Raw genomic sequence first — 22338 nt, forward strand, 5'->3', positions numbered from 1 at the left:
GTGACTTGCCCATTCAAGTATTCTCTCTGGTTTTTCCAGGACTTCGTGTACTGTGTATTTTCTCTCAGTATTCCTGCAGAGGACCAGCCTTCATCCCTACAGTGACAGCCCTGGAGCTCGTTGGAAATCACTGCTGCTGACATGGTCATGGAATTCAGCATGTGCATCAGATCTTCTGAGATGGGAACGACCCAGCCAACGTTCCCTCTCTCGCTCACAGCAGTCCGATTGTTTCCCAGCACAAAACATTCACACCACCAGCATAAATCTAAGCCCCCCTGGAGAGGAGGTGGAATATATCAGAGCAGATCAAAGAACATTTCTGAATAATTGGGTTTTGGTTCTTTTGTCTCAGAGTGTTCTTGTTCTGTCTGCTGGAGGAGGGGGTGGGGGGTGCTGATCTCCGTCTGTGTGCTGCTTGATTAAAACACATGAACATGAAAATGAAAGCTTTCATAAACTGCTGAGAAGCATGCCGGTGGATTTGTTTCTTTACTCCTGTGTCTGCACCTGAAGGACGACATGAATGCTGGAGGAAAGCGATGTATGACGAGGATGGACAGAAAAGGCCCGATGTTCAGTTGGATGAAGGTTGCCCTGTTTCCACTTTTTGTTCTTGGTAGAGGGCAGCAGTGGACAGTAGGTGCATCCTGGAAATGATAAAAAAATCTCTTTGCTTCCTCTAAATAATGCAAACAATACAAAATGCAGGTCACCATGACAACCATTAGAATCGCTCTATATAGCTGCTTGTTTGAGAGGATGTCAGGAAAAGCTTTTTCTATCCTACCGTCCCAAACGTAAACGGGAAGTTTGATCAACTCTACAGGGACTTTAACTGGAACCGTGATCTTTGTCAGATGAAACTCAGGTGGAGTTTTTTCATCAACAAACGCTCCAGGTGGGTCTGCTGGGAAACACACCTTATGTATCACCCACTGCTACATACAGTGGAAGATGTGTGATGCTGTGGGCCTTGGCAACCCTATTAGTGAATGGTGTCAGGAACTCTGAACTAGCAGGACACATGAATCATCACTGGGTCTTTCTGCAGGATTGTGATTCGAAACTTATGCCTCCATCAATGCAAACATGGTTGAGCACACACTAAATCAGCCTTTGTGGCCTCAGTCCTCAGATCTAAATCATTTAGAAAACCTGTGAGCTGAGCTGAGCTGTAGAGAACAAAGCACGTGAGAGGAACCAGGGCTCTGGACCACCTGGTCAACGATCCTTCCGTCTGCATGCACCAGAGATCCTTTACAGTCTGGTAAACAAGTTTGGATTAACTTTTAACCCAGAATTCTCAAGCAGAACTTCAAAGAGTTCTGCTTGGAAGTGTTGGCTATCCCATCATGACTGCTGCAAGACCCTGAAGGCTACAGACCCCTGAGTTTGACCTTTAACTGATGAGAAACATTAGTTTAAAGTAAGTTGAACAAACAGGACATAATACTGCCTATGAATGACCATTTACTGAACACTGCTGATCTGCTCTAATGTCTGCCAGCTTCACTGTGCAGCTGCAGACCTCCAGGAACAATCCGAAATGATCCTAAATTATTGTTTGGGATATAAGCTTTCCAGGGTCAGTACATAAACAAATGAACAAATGACATGAACAAAACCAGCTTTTAGAGGTTTGCTGGGTCCAGGTTCTAATGAGCTCCTAACTTGAGGAGATGTTCAGAGCAGTGAGGAGGACCTTTAGTGAACCTAAGAGTGTCTGAAGCAGAGAAGATGGAGGAAAGACAGAGAGAAAGGAGAGATCTTCTCCTCCAATGAACAACAGTGAATGAATAAAACGCTACCAGCTCCATGGTGCAGAGATCCACCTCCTAAACCGTCGAGTCAATGAGAACAGAAACTTCTAGAACAATCATATAATTATTAATATAGAGATAAGATTAACTTTATCATCCCTCTAGGAGGAAATTAAATAGTTTCAGCAGCAGGACAGGTTAAAGGTCAACCTCTAGTAAGATGATATTAGGAAGGATAAATAAATAATAAATAATCATGAATAAAAAGTGAACAAAATTAAAAACAAAATAGTACAGAATAATAAAAATATTTATAAACTGTTAAATGCTTTCATAAATAAATTTGGAAAAACTCGAAGAAATATATCAATATTTATACATAAATAGAAAGTGTCTCCAACAGTCCAATAATCTGAGCTCTATATCCAGAGCAGGAAGAAGTAAATGAGGTGAATCAGTATCTGCTGTATTGTTCATGATGATGTCAGCAGCCTAAATGATCATCTCCAACATCTGTGGAGACGTTCTCTGGTGCTGCTATCTCCTCTCTAGCTTCTGAATGCAGCAGGAACCAGAGCTGCTCACATTCCAGGCTGGTGCTGAAAGCAGAGGGAACGACGCATTGATCTACTGGGAATGTCTGTTGGTTCCCACCGTGATCCCAGAACCAAATCTACCTTTAACACTCCTCTCTTCTCCTCCACCAGCAGGCTCTGCTCCTCTGTTCAGTTTGGGTTTCTCCACCTTATAGAAAATGGATGGATTAATAGGAGCACATTGGTTTGTTTTGCAACAACCAATCATAGCTCTTAGAAGACACCATCACACCTAGCAACGAGGTCAACCACACCTCGTCACTAAGATAGGAGTTTCTGTCGTCTCTTCGCTCAGAGTCACTGAAGCTGAGACTCCTTAGCAGGAATGTTTAGGCTAAGGTAGGAGATCTCTGAGACTCTGAGGGTCGCTGGGGATACAGGTCCTGAATTTGAAGTCCTCTGTCCTTTTATCCTATTATTCTGGCATTTGGCAAATAGAAATTATTTTTTCTTTTTTTTAACTGACCTGAAACAGTAAACAGGGCGAGCTTGGGGGTGTCCTAATTTATTTCTCATTTCCAAATAATTTTATAGAATTACATTTTTCTAAATGCTTTAAAGGGTCTTCTCTTTGGTTTCTCTAAAATGTACATTAAATATCGTCATGTCCAGATACTTTCATAGTGTCCTATTTTTCCACCACTAAATACACAGAACATATGATAAAGATGTATTTCAGCGTCTGTGTGGGTATTCTGACTAATAGTAGATTTCCATTTTGATTCCATTAATAGCTCATGGTCATTTTCTCAGCGTTTGGAAGATGTTACCTCTGATTAAAAATTAATCCTAACACTGAGAAATAAATTGGTCTCTTAAAATGTGTAATCAATCACTGGAAAACTGAACACTGACTGATTTATTGATTTTATAATAGAATCATTTTATATTGTGTTCATGTCTTCTATATCAGTGCACCAGAAAAACATTTATGTTGTCTCCAGTCTTCACAGAAGCTTTTTCTTCCATTTCAGCATTTATTTTGCAAAACTGAATCTGTTGTGTTGACATTTAACAAAGTAAATATGCCCCTCTGGGACCAGAGATGCTGTTATTTTATGCAATTTAATATAACTTTATTCATGGTGCCTAAAATGTCCTGTATTAGATCAGAAAAAAAGGACAGAGGGTTCACTCAGAAAGGAACTCTGAAATCCATCCAAGCAGGATTATAAAATCACCACCGTCCAAGTCAAGCAAACACAGATATAATTAGTTTGGCCAGTGTAAACCTAAGCAGACACTCTACACATAATAAAAATATCATTAGGTTTGAGTAAAGAGAGAACTGTGGACAAAACTCCGAAATAATACCTGAAAACAAACAACGATTCCTGGAAGCATCTGCTTCAGCTTTTCTTTTATTAAGAAAAACACCACATGTTTTAATGATCATCTGAACTGAATTGATTAGAGTTTAGAAATTGTCATCATTCTCTGTTATTCCTGTTGTTCCTGAAGGCATCATGTTGGTGTTATTGAGGAGAAACAGTCATGACGGCCCGGATGCTGTGGAACAAAGAGTGAGAGAAAACTGAGCAAAGCTGAACGTTTTTATAAAGGTATTCATTTAAAAACACAGACTGGTACCATTTGCAGTTCTTCATAAGTTCAATGGCATCGTTGATGTGGTCCAGTGTCATGTTGTGAGTGATGAACTCATCCAGCCTCACCTTCTTCTCCAGGTAGGCTTTAACCATCTCTGCTACACCGTCTTTACCTTTAAACCCTGAGACACAAAATCAGCTCCAAATGGATCCAAATCACATCAACAGAACTTTGGAAGCTGCTGAATGAGAGTCTCACCTCCAAACATGGAGCCTTTCCATGTGCGTCCACAGATAAGGTGACGGGGTCGGATAGAGATGTCATACATGTCGGTCCAGCCAACAATTACACTGACACCCCAAGCTTCCATACTGGACTCCAATGCACTGAGCTGGATGGACAAGCAGAAGATTCAGTAGACCTGGTTCAGTTCTTTAACATAAGCACAAAACATCAGCATCCCTCACCATGACCTCCACATTCCCGACACACTCCAGAGAGAAGTCCACTCCCCCATTAGTCATCCCAGCAATCACTTCCTGGATGGGTTTACTGTGATCTTTGGGGTTCACAAAGTCAGTGGCACCAAGCACTTTGGCTTTCTCAGCTTTGTCTGGATTGATGTCGATTGCGATGATCCTTTTGGCTCCTGCAGCTTTGCAGCCCATGACTGCAGCCAAACCCACAGCTCCCAAACCAAACACGGCACAGGTGGAGCCCGGTTCAACCTGACGGAGAAGAAGACATTTATTTCATCAGTATAATTTCAGACCTCTCAAAAGTTTCCTTTAGTTTTCAAACTGTTGTAGTTAATGTTCCTATATCTATGCATTAAAAGGTCTCCACAAATAGAAATGTTTGGTCCTACCAAGAAGGGATGTGTAAATGGTAAATAGACTGAACTTATATACCACTTTTCCAGTCATGCAGACCGATCAAAGCACTTTACACTAGAGCCACATTCACCCAGTTGCACTGGCACAGTTATACACAGATCAGTAAGCAATTTGAGGTTAAGTGCCTTGCCCATGGCACATTTATATGGTAGGAGGAAGCTGGAATTGAACCCACAATCTTCTGATTGCAAGACAACTACTCTTCCGACTAAGCCACAGTCACCTAATGGTATCATGGTATCCTAACCATGCTTTGTTGGAGATCTGGTGAGCACTGGAGTTCAGTGAACTCACTGTCAAGTTCAGGAAACCAGTTGGAGATGATCTGAGATTTGTGACATGGAGCATTATCCTGCTGGAAGAAGCCATCAGAAGATGAGCCAAGTGTGGAAATGGGTGGAGATGTTCAGCAACAATACTCAGGTAGGTTGTAGGGTTTAAACAGTGCTTAGACGGTACTAAGGGACCCAAGGTGTGCCAAGAAAATATCCTCCACACCATGCCACCACCACCACCAGTCTGAACTGTTGATACAAGGCAGGATGGATCCATTCTTTTGTTGTTTCCATCAAATTCTCACCTGACCATCTGTGTGTTGCAGCTGAAATCAAGAAAGTGAAACCCTTATGGGCTCGGAACATCTTGGACTCATTGACCACATTGATGGTATATATGAACAAACTGGAAAACCTGTGTTGCTAAATGAACTGCATCAGTAGTTTTCTATGGTGCATTCATTCTTCAAGTGTTATGGCCTAGTTAGGTATTTGTTTTTTTTCTTTCAGGGGTTTAGAATTGGTCCTGCTGCAGGTGGTGCTGGTTGGCCTAATTGCTGCTACTGCTTAAAAGCTGCCATGTATGCAGCACAAGGGAGGCTCTCCCCTCCCCTGGTTTGGTTGTTAGATTGGTTTTTGACTTTAGGTTATTGTTGATTATTTCTGGGATTTGATTAATCTGGGTTTCTCATTTCAGGTATTCCTTTTCAGGTTTCATTTCTTTAAATAAACAATCTGTTTGTTTTTCACAAGAAAATCCTATAGTACCCACCTTGGCAGTATTCACTGCTGCTCCATAGCCAGTGCAGATCCCACAGCCGAGGAGGCAGACTTTGTCCAGAGGAGCAGCAGGGTCGATTTTAGTCACAGCTATCTGATTAATCACGGTGTACTCAGAGAAAGTACTGGTTCCCATAAATTGATGAACTCTCTTCCCTTTACAGGTGAACCTGGATTCGACTCCAGCCATAATTTCTTGACGAACTCTGGTCCTGGTTGAGAGAACTTGTGAGGTAAATAACTTTTAGAAAATATTGAAATTTGCTCTTGCCCAACTAAAAGATGCAAAACGAAAAAAGGTTCAGAATAAGGGACAATAGATTGAATAGCAGAAGATGAGGTCTCACCATGCTCTCTCACACTGGTTGGTCCTTGGACTCTTACAGAAACGACATTCCTTACACTGGCAAAGGAAAAGAGGAATCACCTTGTCTCCTGCAAGAAAGAAGAACAACTTCAGTATTGTCCCTCTATAAATCACAAGTTTAGACAGTTGAACCAGTGAAGCAGCAATGAGCTGAGATACAGAAGGTTTAATAACCTGTGGTCAAACATCCAGAGCAATGGGCATAACACAATAAAAGAGACGAAAAGAGAGCAAGCATTGCAGATATGATGGAGATGAGGGCTTGTGACACAATAACTGCTGCAGAAGTGAAAAAAACCCTCTGGACAAAATTAAAGAGGTAAGGCTGAGATGGTTTGGACATGAGCAGAGGAACAATAGTGGATTTTGGATAAAGGATGTTTGAAACAGATTTTCCAGGAAAGGGTAAAAGAAAGAGACCACTGAGAAGGTTTTTGGGTGCAGTGATGGAGAATATGCACTGAGTTGGTGTGACCAAGGAGGACAGTGGAGAAAGCTGAAGGACCAGGCCAGCGGTATGAGACCTCCGACAATGATGTGAACCCTTGTGTTGTGTAGATGCAGCAGGTATGTAAAATCGAAGCTTTCTTGGGTTAGTTTCTCTAATTTCACGTTACTGAGATATGGTTGATGTATTGCATTTGGTATATTTTCAGGCATCTTGTTTAGCTTTGTCCTAAGCCCACATGTCCATCATTCAGCTTTGCATGCTGAACAGGTTTGACTGACCGGGCTGAAATTCTGTGACTCCAGATCCAACACTCTCCACAATGCCGGCACCCTCATGGCCGAGGACTGTTGGAAAGCCATCTTTAGGCATACTCTGCAAAAGGTGGTACAGGTCCGAGTGGCACACAGATGTCGCTACTATCTGCACCACAAACAGTAACCATGACAACAGTGATATTAAAGGGGGGCAAGCTGAAGCGATAAACCATGCAGGCTTTTTAACTATCCCAAGCCAGATTTAGGCTTTCATGAAATTAATGTAATGGGAAACATCTCCTACCTTAATGCGGACCTCACTGGCCTGTGGTGGGGCAACTTCAATCTCCTCAATGACCACAGGCTGGTCGGGCTCCCAGGCCACTGCTGCCCTGCATTTGATGACCTATGAGTGAAACAAAAAAGAGTAAAGTACTCTATATCATTAAGCAGACTTCCATCATGTTCCTAGTGCAGGCAGTCTACAATGTGCTGCCAAGCGCAGTAGCCTTCAAGCCTCAAAATCATAAAGGCAGCTGAAGTTCCCTCAACACATAGGAGAGACTCCACCCAGATATGATTTTACCTCTAGCCCACTAAACACCTGATCATGCTGGAGCTTACAGTGTCCTGGAAAGAACAGGTAAAGGAAGTCAATAAAAAGAAGCATGCCAAGTACCAGGCATTGCTGGAAAGGTGTGGAGGCAGAGGCTGAAAGATATTCTATGAACCACTTAAGAAGGTGGCTGCAGAGGCTTCGCTGGTCCCTCCCTCTGCAGAGTTCTCAGCTGACTGAGCATTGCAGGGCAAACCACAAGGTGGCTTTTGCTGAAGAGGGTCCATCTGTGGGTAGCTGCTGAGATGCAAGAAACCCAACGACCCCAGGTCACATCACTGATGTCATCATTACAAGTCTAATATTGCTAAGAATTGACAGTTTTGTAGAAGTACAGTTGACCACTGGAAAAAGTCCACTGGAAAGTCTTCAGTAGTTAAAGATTTTCCACCGACTCCGAACTCAAATTAAGTTTTATTTATATAGCACTGATTCACAACCCTAATTTAATTAATCCTCACTATCAAACAGTGCAGTCAGATTCAGTATAATATAACGTAATATAATTGGATAAAAAGTTTTTCTATCTAAGGAAACCCAGCAGATTGCATCCAGTCAGTGACTTGCAGCATTCACTCCTCCTGGATGAGCATGTAGAGACAGTGGACAGTCACTGGTGTTGACTTTGCAGCAATCCCTCATACTGAGCATGCATGTAGCGACAGTGGAGAGGAAAAACTCCCTTTTAACAGGAAGAAACCTCCAGCAGAACCAGAACCAGGCTCAGTGTGAGCAGCCATCTGCCACGACCGACTGGGGGTTTGAGAGAACAGAGCAGAGACACAAAGAGAACAAAGAAGCACTGATCCAGGAGTACTTTCTATGGGAAGGAAAAGTAAAACATTCATGGTTGTAGCTCCTTTAGAGGCTTCATGTAGCAGAGAAAGACAGCTAAGCAGATAAACTCTGAGCCAGTTTTCAAGTCTAGAGGATGAAAGAGAGCACATAACTATACTTTAATCCTGTGGATGCAATTGAAGCTACAACCATCAGTCCTCCACCACCGTGCTTGGTAGTTGTGGTATGGGGGTCTTGTGCAGAGATTAGTCTTCTCCAAGCATACCACTGTGGAAAATCTTCACATTCTTTTTAAGTAGAGATAACATCTGAGGCTGGTAGAGTCTGAGGTTGAGCTCTTGTTTTTCTCCGAGGACTGCACAGAGTTAAGGTCGTTTCTGAGATTAATAACCACCAAGATGCCCCAGGAGATGCAGAGAGTGGAATAATAACTTTCTGATACAGTTTCTTTTTAGTTTTACAGCAGGCAGTCAGATCTTAGAGTGCTTGCAAGTGGTTCTGAAGAGTTTCTTTCAGATACAATATTTCCTAGTTTCACAAGAATGCATGATTCATCAGACAGTGCAGCAGAATAATTTACCTCAGCGCTAACAAAACACAAGACTTTAAAACAAGATCATGTTTCAACTGTAAGAATATTGGGCCAGTTCTGGTCCTGTGATCTCAATAGTAATAAGAATTAATTAGTTACAGGCGAATGGTCTGATCTTTGATCTTGACCTTTATACTGGACTGGGACCCAGACCATAAGATATTGGTTCTTTCAGAGAATGTTGAAAGACACCAAACCAACAAAATCTATACAATCTTAAATGAAAACAACAGTAAATGAAGTAAATTAAGATGATGATTTCAAAAATAATATATAAAGAGAGAAAACAGTGGAATAAAGAGAGATGGGATGGTTAGATAACAGCTAAACTGATGTTAATGAAGCTAAAACACAGAGAACACAAATATGTGCTTGATGAGGGTTTCTGCAACAGATCACAGCTTGTAGGCTTTATTTTACCCCAGGAGCAACATGACATGTAGCAGCTAGCGTCAGGGTAGAGTTCACCTGTTTCATTACAGCATCAGCTGAAAAAAAACCCACAAGGTGGGAAGTATAGTGAGTCAAAGACTGAAGAACTGCCAACCTGCACATTTAGTTGCTACATAAAAATCAGACATAGTGTTGGGACACAATATGTTCTTAGCTGTAATCTGAGCGTCACGGAAATGCTCGACATCTGTTGTGTAATACGGAGACAAATGAATCATGAGAGGTCTTGTACAGATGTGTAAATCTTCTCACCTTTCCAGCTGTGGCCATTTTTCCTGCAGAGATGATTGATTGAGCCGAACCCAGAGAGGAGTTAAGAGAAGATTGCAGGAGAACGGACAGAAGGAAGAAGGAAGAGATCTGTGCAATCTGGCATAAAGCGAAACGAGCAAGGACTTTAACCTCTCGCTGCTATCAGGTCCTTCGGGTATCGCCAACACATGACACATGAGACGATGGAGTAGAATGGAAAAAAGAAGATGCAGTGCTGTGAAAAAGTGAGGCTGTGTGCACAAGTCCAGTCTTCCAGAACCACCATCCAGTAGCCTTTAGATGGATCCCTTCTCCAACACCTCACCATCCAGCTCTGAAGAGGCCTGATAACAAGCCATTGGCTCAGGTTTATTTCTTTTCAGGAAAATATTTACTTTGTTGTTTAGTGAGTTTGGATCTGAGGAGATCCACTTTGGCTTCAGTGACTAAAAATGTCTAAATCATTTATTTCTGAGCAGGGTTGAAGTTCTATTTGTCTATTGCTTAATGACTTAGAGGAGCATTGCAGCAGTTGTTATTCATGGTAATGATTAACACAAGGGCCGGCTCAAGGTAGAAGCGAACTCTGTGGCAACTTAGGATCCCCTGGGGCACCCAGGACAAACTGGTTTCCCGCAGGACGTGTGGACAGACACAACAGTCATGCACTTCACTTAGGAAAACCTTCATGGCTGGAAAGTTGTGTCAATATATTTCTAATCTAATTGAATCATTTGTAACTGGATCAGTGAGGAGTTGCCTCATCTCTCTGGTTGCTTGTGATAAACAGGAACTCAAACTGCAGTGGAAGAGCAAATGAAAATATAAAAGAGAGCTCAGTGGTGCTGTGCTGGGCCTAAAACCCAACAGAACTCGTCTCAACATAAAACAGTCAGCAAAGAAAACTGAATGCTTGTATAAAAAATATGCAAGTTAGATTTTACTGGTGGTAATACTAAAGGAAAAATATAAAATACAAAATTCTTGCTAAGGTACAACAGACTGCGTTACCTTAAGTGCTTGAGCTTTTTATTTCATTTGACCTAAAGGCTGGTGTGGTTCCTCAGCCTTCTTCATATCATTTGATTGATTTTGTCCTGCAGATGATGATGATCCTTAGATCCTTAAACAGTAGGACTTGGTTCTGAATTCAGAGAGAGAGGAACCACAGAGGATCCAACACCGGTACCAGATGAAAATGCATGGCGTGATGACCAAGAAGCCGGCCAAACAGAGCTGACACACAGAACCTCCCGAACATCAAGCCATTGGACCCAGTCCAGTTTATTGAGAAGTGACACAAAAAACAAAAAGCTGTTTTCTGAAGTCAGAAGCAGCAGAACTACAGAGGTAGCTCAGGATAATCTAAGCCAGTCTAACTATAAGCTTTATGGAAAGGAAAGTTTTAAGCCTAGCCTTAAACATAGTCAGGCTGGATCAGGGTGTTTTTGTTAGGTTTAAATATCTTTAATAAAGAAAGGATCATGTTTACATCCCAACATATAAACCCACAGGATTAAAAGAGAGTGTACCTACTTTTCATCAGAAGGCTAGCTTTACTGTTAGAAATATTTCCTTTCAACATATTTTTTTTGCAATAGTAAAAAATTTACAAATGTATATTATTAATTTTAAGCTTTATATTAAATGCTACTTACCCCGTCCATCCCTGCCGGGGTCTAAAGAGTCTAGCAGGCTTCATTCACAATGAGACAACCCAGACGCAAATAATTCACTTTATTCTCGTCACAACTTCCAATCTGTGCCTAAAGCTGTTTATTTTTTTAACATCGCTCAAAGTAAGAAGCTGGATGGAAAACCTTGATTTCAGAACCTTTCATAAACTGTTTTATCTCTGGAAGCCTGATGAGATAATGAGCAAACTCAACCACAATCAAGAAGCTGCTGCTAATAAAGCTGCTTCTAAAAGTAAGATAGTCTAGAAAGGTTCACTGTTCAACTCAGTATAAATACAGCTAAATGGAAATAGCTCATTTATTCTGAGACATTTTAAACTCTGCAGGTATATTGGCAACAACGTAGTCACAATCAAAATGTGAGATGATTCCAGGTGTTTCATGTCATCAAGAACCACGATGATCTCACTGAGGAGAAACACTCAGGACTGTCCGGATGCTGTAGAATAAAATAAGACTCAGATTAGGAAGGTTTCAACTATTAAAATGCATTTTATTATTTCTCCAGTTATTTAGCAGCAAAGATTTGAGTAGGTGTAGAAGTGTACCACTGGCCGTGCTTCATCAGCGTGATTGCTTCATTAATTTGGTCCAAAGTCATGTTGTGAGTGATTAACTCGTCCACCATCACCTTCTTGTCCAGGTAGGCTTTAACCATCTGAGACACGCCGTCCTTACCTTTGAACCCTGAGACAAAGAGAGCAGGAACATCATCAGATATGTATCTTTTAATTGCAGGGCCGTATCTAAGACTGAAAGAGACAGGGGGCTTAGCCCATAGGGCTGTCCAAAGCTACAAATGTCTCATCTAACTTAAGACATGACCTTAATATATTTGTCTCACCTCCAAACAGGGTGCCCGTCCATTTACGTCCTTTCATGAGCTGAATCGGCTCAGTGCTGATGTCTTGCATGTTTGTCCAGCCAGCAATCACACTGACACCCCAGCCTGGAATGCAGGACTCCAACGCTCTGCGCTGCACGTCAACAAAGCATCAAGTCAGAGGACTGTTTCATTCTCACATACGACTGTAAAAGTTGATTCTCACCATAATTTCCACATTTCCAATGCATTCAATCGAGTAGTCCACTCCTCCGTTGGTCATCTCAACCATCACCTGATGGATGGGTTTACTGTGATCGTTGGGGTTCACAACATCAGTGGCACCAAATATTTTGGCCTTTTCAAACTTCTCTGGATTGATGTCGATGGCAATGATCCTTTTGGCTCCTGCAGCTCTGCAGCCCATGACTGCAGCCAAACCTACAGCTCCCAAACCAAACACGGCACAGGTGGAGCCCGGTTCAACCTGAAGAGATGACACTGTGATTCCCATGGTAGCAAACTAAGGCTCTCCTTGACCGTCATGGCCTTTAAACATGTTCAAACAAACATTAATATTCCTGGTTTTTCAGACGTAACATAAAAACATAAAAATCTAGATCAATCATTTTCACCTGTACAAATCAGGTAAGAGAACCTGTCAATAGCCTGGTGGAAAATTCCTAGTTAAAACACCTTTTAAATCAGTTTCAGTGTTTAGTTTCCTTGAGTTCACAACTACCACCAATCATAGAAGGTCTGATGAACCTGACAAGATGTTCATCTGTTTCAGTAGGTTTCTCCTGATTTTTGCTAATTAGCATCCGTCAGCCATGAAGTTGTTTGTAGAGAGGTTAAAAGGAGCAGAATAATCATAATATGCAAAGGTACAGTCAGGGGAAGGCTGCAAAAAATATCAATAATTAAAGAAAATGTGTAAACGTAGCAACAAAAACTAGATGTATTTTTTTTCAAAACTGATAAAAACACAAGCAGAAAACTGGTCTTTGATGGTTTCATGTGAGCAACACTGAAGAACCTGCTGGTATTTCAGCAGGTTCACGTTGGGTTTTACATGTGACGATAATCTCCTTTATTTTCCACATTTCTCCTCTTATGAGTTGGTTTAAAGATGGAAGCCTTTTCTTCCAAAAAAAAAAAAGCATCCAGGCCTGAAATCTTCAAAACATCGTTGGAGATTATGTTCTGGTCAGATGGAACCTAGCTTGAACTTTTGGACCATAACTCCAAAAGATGTTTGGCACAGTAAAAGGCACCAAGCGGGACCAATAAAAGAACCCCATAACCACAGTGAAACATGGTGGTGGCAGCATCATGCTCTGTACTGACATTTTTTCTGATGGAAATGTGTTTTTTGTCAAGGTGGATGAAGTTGTGAGCAGTTCCAAATATGGATCAGGTTGGACCCAAATCATTTATAACAAAAGCCTCGCTTCAACAGAGGACAAAAAACTGTCCAGAACTAAATCTGAGAGAAGATCTGTAGACAAGATCATCATCTGACAGAGGAATGTTGCGAGTTGGGAACTATCACCGAGTCAAGCTGTAGGATGCTCAATGTTACAACAAAGGTGTCCACAAATATGCAACCATCTCATTTTTTAAATATTTCTCCCCAATAGAAATGTTTTTGTTTTTATGTTGGTTTAAACAGGATTAATGTTACGATGCCTGCTGCAGCGGTAGAGAGCGCAACCGATAAATGACCTCAGTCATTGATGCAGCCATCCTGGGTTTGAGTCCCGACCTCAGAGACCTGCACTGCACGTCTTCCCTCTCTCACCACCTCACATCCTGTCTGCCGACTTTGGAAAATCTACAAATATAACTCAGCCTTTCAAAGCTATACATTTAAAATTGGGTGTTTGCACTTCTTAGAGCTGCTGTATGCACTTTTGCCACAATAAGTGACATACGTACAGACCTTAGCACTATTCACAGCTGCTCCATACCCCGTGCAGATGGCACAACCAATGACACAGACTTTGTCCAGAGGAGCAGCAGGATCGATCTTAGCCAAAGCCAACTCCTTCACCACAGTGTACTCAGAGAAGCTGCTAACTCCAAGGAACTGCAGCAGTTTCTTCCCCTTACAGGTGATCCTGGAGCTTTCAAAGTTTTTCCCATCAATATGACCAGCTGACCTGAAGACAATATATTTTCATATAAATCTACACAAAAATAAAAATATTAAGATTAAATTACATTTGAAAAGGAAAGGAAAATAACAAGCTCAGTACCCGTTGACACACAGGTTGGTCTTTGGACTCTTACAGAAGCGACATTCTCGGCACTGAGGCATGAACAGCGGGATCACCTTGTCTCCTAAACCACAAACATCCCTGCTCTGATACCCAGCGCATACAAAACCTACAGATTTCTTAGATTTAAAAGAGAACCTGGCAGTTCAGCTGGTTCTACTGACCTGGCTGGAATTCGGTGACGCCGGGTCCGATGCTCTCCACTATACCAGCTGCCTCATGGCCAAAAACTGATGGGAACAAAGCTTTGTCCATACATTTTAACAGGAAGTAGAGATCTGACTGACACACTCCTGTTGCCACAATCTGCAGAGAAAACAACAGACACAATGGAAGTAACGATGCTTTGTGTGTTTGGTCTCTTCTTTAAGGATGCTTCAACGTGCTGCAGGACTTAGATTCCTAAAGGAACTGGAAAACAACCAGTGAGCTATACTCTTATTTTGCTTTGAGTTTCAATAATAGCATCATATGCATTTACAAAATCTGAGATGTCTAGTATTATCATTAGCATGTCCTTTTTTATTCCTTCTCACCTTGATCCGGACCTCCTTCTCCTGAGGAGGTGCCACCTCAACCTCTTCGATCACCAAAGGCTTGTCGAACTCCCAAGCTACTGCTGCCTTGCAGCTGATGATCTGAAACAAGTGGTATAGAGTTAAATGTCCCAGCAGGCAGCAGCACCACTGGCAGGGTGAAGCAAAGCTTTTTAGATGCTGTTTGGGTTTTTTATTTCATCAGATACCTGAACCTGCTGGTTTGTGCTTGCTAAACATTGCATGATTAGATCAGATGAATTATCTTCATTTCCAAACATGTATTGGAAAACGTTCCATGTTGTACAAGAAGAAAAATCTAAGCTGCTTTGTAAAATAATTGGAGCCTATCAGGGATTTTTAAACACTTTCATATAATGTAAGAGCCATTATTTCAGTCAACGCCTTCAGACTGAGGCAGTGGGAACATGATACCTTCTATGACTTTTGACAGCCAATGAGGAAGCCTCACTGAGAGTGATGTCACCTGAGCGCTATGATCTTTCTGCATTGGAAGTTGATGGCTCTGGGGTGACAATGGGCAAACATCACATTGCTTCCAAAGTTTCTGCTTCCCAGCAATGTGAAAGCTAATGTTGAACAGGATGCACCTTCTACAGTTTGGCGTTAGGAGAAATCTAATTTGCTTTGTCTAGTTTGAACAGTGCAGCTATGTCCAACGACAAGGACTGCAGATGGTCTAAGCAAAGTCTGCAGACACCATACAATGGTGACGGGTGTTTTAAACTGGGAGTACTGGACAAATGTCTCACTAATAAAGCTTTAACCAGACGCACGGTTAGCACTAGTATGTATTAAAATCACATTAGTTTTATTAAATAAAATATTCGTTTTATTTGTCTCAATTCTTTATAAATCTGTTTATCTGAACGGTAAATTCTCTTCTTCTGGGAGCCCTAAAAAGCATTAAAAGGAATGATGGAAAGATTTAATGAAAAAATATTTATTCTAACAATAATCAATATTAATCATTTAACTGTAAACTGAATGATTATATTAGCTTCTAGTCACTAAAAGGATCAATAATTAGGCTATTAGTTATCAAACAAATGTAATGATTAATGATTAAATTGTAAGACTTTAACAAACATAACTACTTTAAGGAAATTCTGTTAAATCTTGATTAAATGTTTTAAACATTTAATCTTTTTAGATTTAGAATCTAACGTGCTATGGGCAGAATTAAAAGATGTTTCAGTTCAGTCTAATGTTACCTGAAAGTATTTTTATCTTTCTTGGTCAGAAGTCTTTACATCAGTATAATAATAATCATCTTTGAGTTAAATGTAGTGTTTCCCTAGATATGCTGGGGCTTCTTCAGAGGTAGGATATCATTTTGCCACATCTTGGGCAGCGAAGAGGAGTTTGTCTTTGGGAGGCGTCTGTGCATGGGCACCCTCAACAACGGTTTGCCTTTTTACAGCCTTAATGAGGCTTGTGGGTCCACACTTGCACCACCTGGCTTGCTGCAGCCTTCTGACAATTGACAGAGTATCTGGATGATGGTCAAATGGTCACTTAGAACCTCTCCATAGAGAGAAGATCATAGGAGAGCAAACATGGCATACTGTGTGCTATTTAAAGCAGGGACACAAAGGCTGTGTACCCATCTTCTATGTGACTTTGCTCACATCAGATCTGACCCGCTTAGAGCTTGAAGAGACATTCACTTCGGTTTGTCCCTCTGGTGGCCATTCAGAACATCACAGAACCATAACTTTGACATTGGTGGAGAGGATCTGGCATGTTTTTCATGGATGCAACCAACATACTCAATTCTGCTGCTCAGCCTACAGATGCATCTTCCTTTTATGAGGAACCAAACATGATCTATTGTCATGAAGCAATGCTACAAAGAAAGAGTCAACCAAGAACAAATTTCAAGATGTATCTAAAGATCCATTTAAAGGCGTGTTACCTCAGGTTAAATCTTGCACACTAAAAGCCAGCTTCATGTGACAGAAATTACATTTCACAAGCTGCAGTTTAAAGTCCACCCATAATCATGGTCAAACATTAGCTTTACTGTTTCAGGACTTCTGGTATTATTTTACATGTTACTGGCAGGTGTAAATAAAATGCAGGATTCTGCATTTTATTTACACATTTCCTTGTAGGATTGTTCATTTTGCTAATATTGCTGATTAAAACCAAATCTACATACAAAAAGACTTTCACAATGGAACATTACCAACATTAACAAACCAACAGAACTTGAACCCAGTGAAACACTTAGCAGTCTACAATTACTCAGATTTTAACTAGTTGTGCATTAGACTTACACACAAACTATGAGAAAACCGTTATCAAGTGATTCTTCTTACCTTCCCAGCTGTGGCCATTTTTCCTGAAAATATTGATAGCTCAGATGAAGGCAGGGAGGTACCAAACAGTCAGACTTTGACCTCCTCTGGTCTCTGACCAGGGACCTCAGGTCGGAAGGGTGCGTACGCAAACGTTGCGGGATGTATCAAAGTGAACCTTGCGTGAAAGTGTGTGCAAATACACGCAACCTTTTCAGCTGCTGTGAAAATGCGCAGACAGCCATACAAACTTTTGCAAACGACATTCTCAAACTGAAAGAGCGTCGACCCCGATGAGTTTGAGTTTTTCTGGTTTAAACCCGAACCGTGAAACTGAACCACATTCAGCCTCTTACAACATAATCTAACACACCGCAAAGAATGATGGAGACGAACTGAAAAATGTTATGTTATGTTTATCCGTATAATACAGTGCCTTGTGAAAGTATTCAGCCCCCTTGAACTTTTCAACCTTTTGCCACATTTCAGGCTTCAAACATAAAAATATAAAATCCAAATTTTTTGTGAAGAATCAACAACAAGTGGGACACAATCATGAAGTGGAATGAAATTTATTGTGTCAAACTTTTTTAACAAATAAAAAACTTAAAAGTGGGGCGTGCAATATTATTCGGCCCCTTAACTTTCAGTGCATCAAACTGACTCCAGAAGTTCAGTGAGGATCTCTGAATGATCCAATGTTGTCCCAAATGACTGATGATGATACATAGAATCCACCTGTGTGTAATCAAGTCTCCGTATAAATGCACCTCCTCTGTGATAGTCTCAGGGTTCTGTTCAAAGCGCAGAGAGCATCATGAAGACCAAGGAACACACCAGGCAGGTCTGAGATACTGTTGTGGAGAAGTTTAAAGCTGGATTTGGATACAAAAAGATTTCCCAAGCTTTAAACATCCCAAGGAGAACTGTGCAAGCAATCATATTGAAATGGAAGGAGTATCAGACCACTGCAAATCTACCAAGACCCGGCCGTCCCTCTAAACTTTCATCTCGAACGAGGAGAAGACTGATCAGAGATGCAGCCAAGAGGCCCATGATTACTCTGGATGAACTGCAGAGATCTACAGCTGAGGTGGGAGAGTCTGTCCATAGGACAACAATCAGTCGTACACTGTACAAATCTGGGTTTTATGGAAGAGTGGCAAGAAGAAAGCCATTTCTCAAAGATATCCATAAAAAGTCTCGTTTAAAGTTTGCCACAAGCCACCTGGGAGACACACCAAACATGTGGAAGAAGGTGCTCTGGTCAGATGAAACCAAAATTAAACTGTTTGGCCACAATACAAAACGATATGTTTGGTGTAAAAGCAACACAGCTCATCACCCTGAACACACCATCCCCACTGTCAAACATGGTGGTGGCAGCATCATGGTTTGGGCCTGCTTTTCATCAGCAGGGACAGGGAAGATGGTCCAAATTGATGGGAAGATGGATGGGGCCAAATACAGGACCATTCTGGAAGAAAACCTGTTGGAGTCTGTAAGAGACCTGAGACTGGGACGGAGATTTATCTTCCAACAAGACAATGATCCAAAACATAAAGCCAAATCTACAATGGAATGGTTCACAAATAAACATATCCAGGTGTTGGAATGGCCAAGTCAAAGTCCAGACCTGAATCCAATGGAGAATCTGTGGAAAGAGCTGAAGACTGCTGTTCATGAACGCTCTCCATCCAACCTCACTGAGCTCCAGCTGTTTTTCAAGGAAGAATGGGAAGAATTTCAGTCTCTTGATGTGAAAACTGATAGAAACAAACTCCAAGAGACTTGCAGCTGTAATTGGAGCAAAGGGTGGAGCTACAAAGTATTAATGCAAGGGGGCTGAATAATATCATACGCCCCACTTTTCAGTTTTTTATTTGTTAAAAAAGTTTGACACATCCAATAAATTTCATTCCACTTCATGATTGTGTCCCACTTGTTGTTGATTCTTCACAAAATATTAGAATTTTATATTTTTATGTTTGAAGCCTGAAATGTGGCAAGAAGTTGACCAGTTAAAGGGGGCCGAGTACTTTCACAAGGCTCTGTATGTGCAAGATTAATCACATCTGATGTATGATTATGTGTTGTTAAAAATCTAAATAAAAATAATGATGGAACAACCTCAGTCGGATGGAAACTGTGAAACGTCTTCGGTTTCTGTCGCCTGTGGATGAAAATGCTCATCGGTCTGAGCGCTGAGGAGCATCATCTAAGGGACACTTTCATTCTCACTTAGAATAAAACGGTGTCGGATCAACAGATTAATTCCTATCAGGTCAGGTTTGATGATTCATAAGGTGGACAAGCTGGAGACAATCAAACATGTCCATAAATAGCTGCGTAATTTTGCTTGAAATTTACTTTTAATCGCAGCTCTTAGTAACACACAAGTAGGGTACAGACAGGAAAACTTGCAATCAAAGAAGAACAAGGTACATGTGCAAAAACAAGTAATAACAGAATAAAATAAAATAACTTATGTAAAAGGTGCTGATCTCCAGCAGCCATTGGGCCAGAGTCAGGGTCCACCTTGAACAGGTCGCCTGTCCATCAGTCTATCAGAGACACACAGGACAAACAACAAAGCTGGAGTACCCAGAGAGAATGCATTCATCTGCACGGAGAACATCCAATATCATGCAGAAAGACCCCAGGTCAGGATTCAAACCCAGAACCTTGTTGCTGCAAGGCAACAGTGCTAGCAGCTGCATCCCCCATGCAGCCTGATGTCTAAATGTGTGGGATTTATATAACACAATTAATGGCATGAAAAAAATGTTGGATTATTTTACCTGAAGATCAATATAAAAACGTATATTTCACTAAAGGCTGTGTATAGATATTAGATGGTGTAGACTGTGATAAGATAAAATATAGGAATAAATATTTCTAATGTCAAAATTCTTTGGATATTCTAGACTGAACAGACATGATGGAGGATTTAACAAGCATTGGCTTCTTCTTCCTCTTCAAACTGAATCTGGTGCTTGTATTGTAGGTTTATTGGTCTTGTTTTTAGCTTATTTCCCTCGGTTTAGATTTGTTTAAATATGTTTGAAATAAAGATTTCATTCATTCAATATGTTATTTCTATTATAGACAAGTAATGTCTCGATTGGATTGCATAAACAAATATTTCTGATAACTTTTCTTATCAAAATCTTTAATTTAGAAATGTTGATTCTTTAAACCCCGACTGAACCACTTTATTTATAAATTACTGAAACTTTCGAGCAATTTTACCTTTAGGTTCAATATCTGAAATGTTTGCTCTAATAAGGCCCTTCATTATTTATGGTATTATAGTCTTTAACATCTGAGTATCTTTTTGCTTGTAATCACTGGTTGTAATTAGAAGGCTCCACTTTTATTCATGTTTATGATGAATAAATGACAAAGTATTGAATAACAATATGGCAGCCAGCTGATGTGTCCCAGCCTGTTCTTCATTGGCTGTCAGCAAAACGTGTCGGGGTCCAGTTTTGGCTCAAAGAAACTCAAAATGTTAGCTTGCCTAAGACTTGGGTCGGTTTGGTTCTCCTCACACACTGAAGTGGTTAACCGGGTCGCGTGTCCCCAGCTTTAAACGGCAGAGTTCAGCTAAATCTAAATAAACAGTCTGACTCCATCTGTTCATCTCCTTTATTTCAATTCAACATTTCAAACTGCATCTATGATCTTATAACAGTTTTCTCTAATAATCTCTAATAACATTTCCGTTGAATTGTTTTCCTGTTAGATGGTTTTGGGTTTTGGTCGCACTACATCTTGTAGTCCATACTTTCCTGGAACTTATTGCACTCACAGAACCCTGGGAATTGTGGGAAAGATCCATCAGGGAGCCTAGACAATATAAAAAAATCAGCTCTAATTTCTGAGAATGTACAAGCTCTCTCATGTTGTATCACTTTTGTTTTTATGTCATGAAGGAACCACAATGATCCTACCGAGAAGAAACTTTCAGGACCGTTTGGATGCTGTAGAAGAACATAAAAAAATCAAATCAGAAGATTTATACCAATAAAAAGGATTATTTGTAGAGTTATTTAGCAGCAAAGACGTGAATAGGTGTAAAAGTGTACCACTGGCCGTGCTTCATCAGCGTGATTGCTTCATTAATTTGGTCCAAAGTCATGTTGTGAGTGATGAACTCATCCTCCATCACCTTCTTGTCCAGGTAGGCTTTAACCGTCTCAGGAACACCATCCTGAGACAAAGAGAGCAGGAACATCATCAGCCCCAGAGTTAATAGTTTATATGACTCCTGTCATGTAGAGCATGTCTCACCTCCAAACAGGGTGCCCTTCCAAGTCCGTCCGGTCATGAGCTGAACTGGTTGAGCACTGATGTCTCGGAGGGTCGTATAGCCAAAAATCACGCTGACGCCCCAGCCTGGAACACAAGACTCCAACGCACTGCGCTGGAAACGGAGAAACCATAAAGTCAGAAGAGTCTGTTGTTAATACAGTGGTGTGGAAACATTTTTACCCAATAAGGGTTGATTCTGTTTTATGTGAAATCAAATCATTTTAAAATTCAGACAAAGATACCCTCAGTAAATACAGGAAACTGTTTTTAAATGATCATTTTATTAATTAAGGTGAAAATGTTGTTTAATCCAAGCTGGTCCAATGAGAAAAAGTAAGTTAGACCTTTAATTAACTGGGATCAAGGACATATTTTGGTTCGGTTTTATCAGCCTCTCCTAGTTGTGATTACTGTCAGACCGAAGTTGTCTTTGTAAAACACCTTTTGTGATGTCCTACATGAGCCTTTACTTTTACAAGACAAAGAATCAAAGATTAACAGGAAAACATGAGAAAAAGTTTCATTGTTCTATTTAAAGCAGCAGTTCTCAGTCCTCTACCCCTGGGCATGCCGTCCGGGATGTTATAGATGTTTTTATTTGTTGCAACACCAGATTTCAATGTTTGGGTGATTAAGAAGCTCCTGCAGGACTAGATGAGGTGCTGAGGAGCCCAAACAATCATTTTAGCCTCGTATGTTAGGGCAGTCAGGGACAAAC

The 22338-nt window shown here is 40.8% G+C and overlaps 2 protein-coding genes and 1 long non-coding RNA gene across 3 annotated transcripts; all 3 read right to left on the reverse strand.

The window, feature by feature from the left end:
• Positions 1-3702: 3702 nt before the first annotated feature.
• LOC124885051 (alcohol dehydrogenase 1-like) lies at positions 3703-10060 on the reverse strand. The gene is made up of 9 exons (XM_047393235.1): positions 9642-10060; positions 7235-7336; positions 6955-7096; positions 6206-6293; positions 5851-6070; positions 4375-4635; positions 4166-4298; positions 3950-4088; positions 3703-3868 (listed from the first exon to the last, which is right to left on the reverse strand). The coding sequence occupies exons 1-9, from the start codon at positions 9657-9659 to the stop codon at positions 3835-3837; spliced, it is 1137 nt and encodes a 378-aa protein (XP_047249191.1). The 5' UTR covers positions 9660-10060; the 3' UTR covers positions 3703-3834.
• An 841-nt stretch (positions 10061-10901) lies between these two features.
• Positions 10902-17448, reverse strand: LOC124884944 (alcohol dehydrogenase 1-like). Its single transcript, XM_047393008.1, has 9 exons — positions 17325-17448; positions 14980-15081; positions 14608-14749; positions 14423-14507; positions 14107-14326; positions 12388-12648; positions 12183-12315; positions 11887-12025; positions 10902-11777 (listed from the first exon to the last, which is right to left on the reverse strand). The coding sequence occupies exons 1-9, from the start codon at positions 17340-17342 to the stop codon at positions 11744-11746; spliced, it is 1134 nt and encodes a 377-aa protein (XP_047248964.1). The 5' UTR covers positions 17343-17448; the 3' UTR covers positions 10902-11743.
• Positions 17449-20994: 3546 nt separating this feature from the next.
• Positions 20995-22338, reverse strand: LOC124884876. The gene is made up of 4 exons (XR_007042537.1): positions 21600-22338; positions 21395-21519; positions 21260-21289; positions 20995-21155 (listed from the first exon to the last, which is right to left on the reverse strand). It is a non-coding gene; the product is annotated as an uncharacterized LOC124884876 (long non-coding RNA).

Source organism: Girardinichthys multiradiatus, chromosome 19 (assembly GCF_021462225.1).
Source record: "Girardinichthys multiradiatus isolate DD_20200921_A chromosome 19, DD_fGirMul_XY1, whole genome shotgun sequence".
NCBI lineage: Eukaryota > Metazoa > Chordata > Actinopteri > Cyprinodontiformes > Goodeidae > Girardinichthys > Girardinichthys multiradiatus.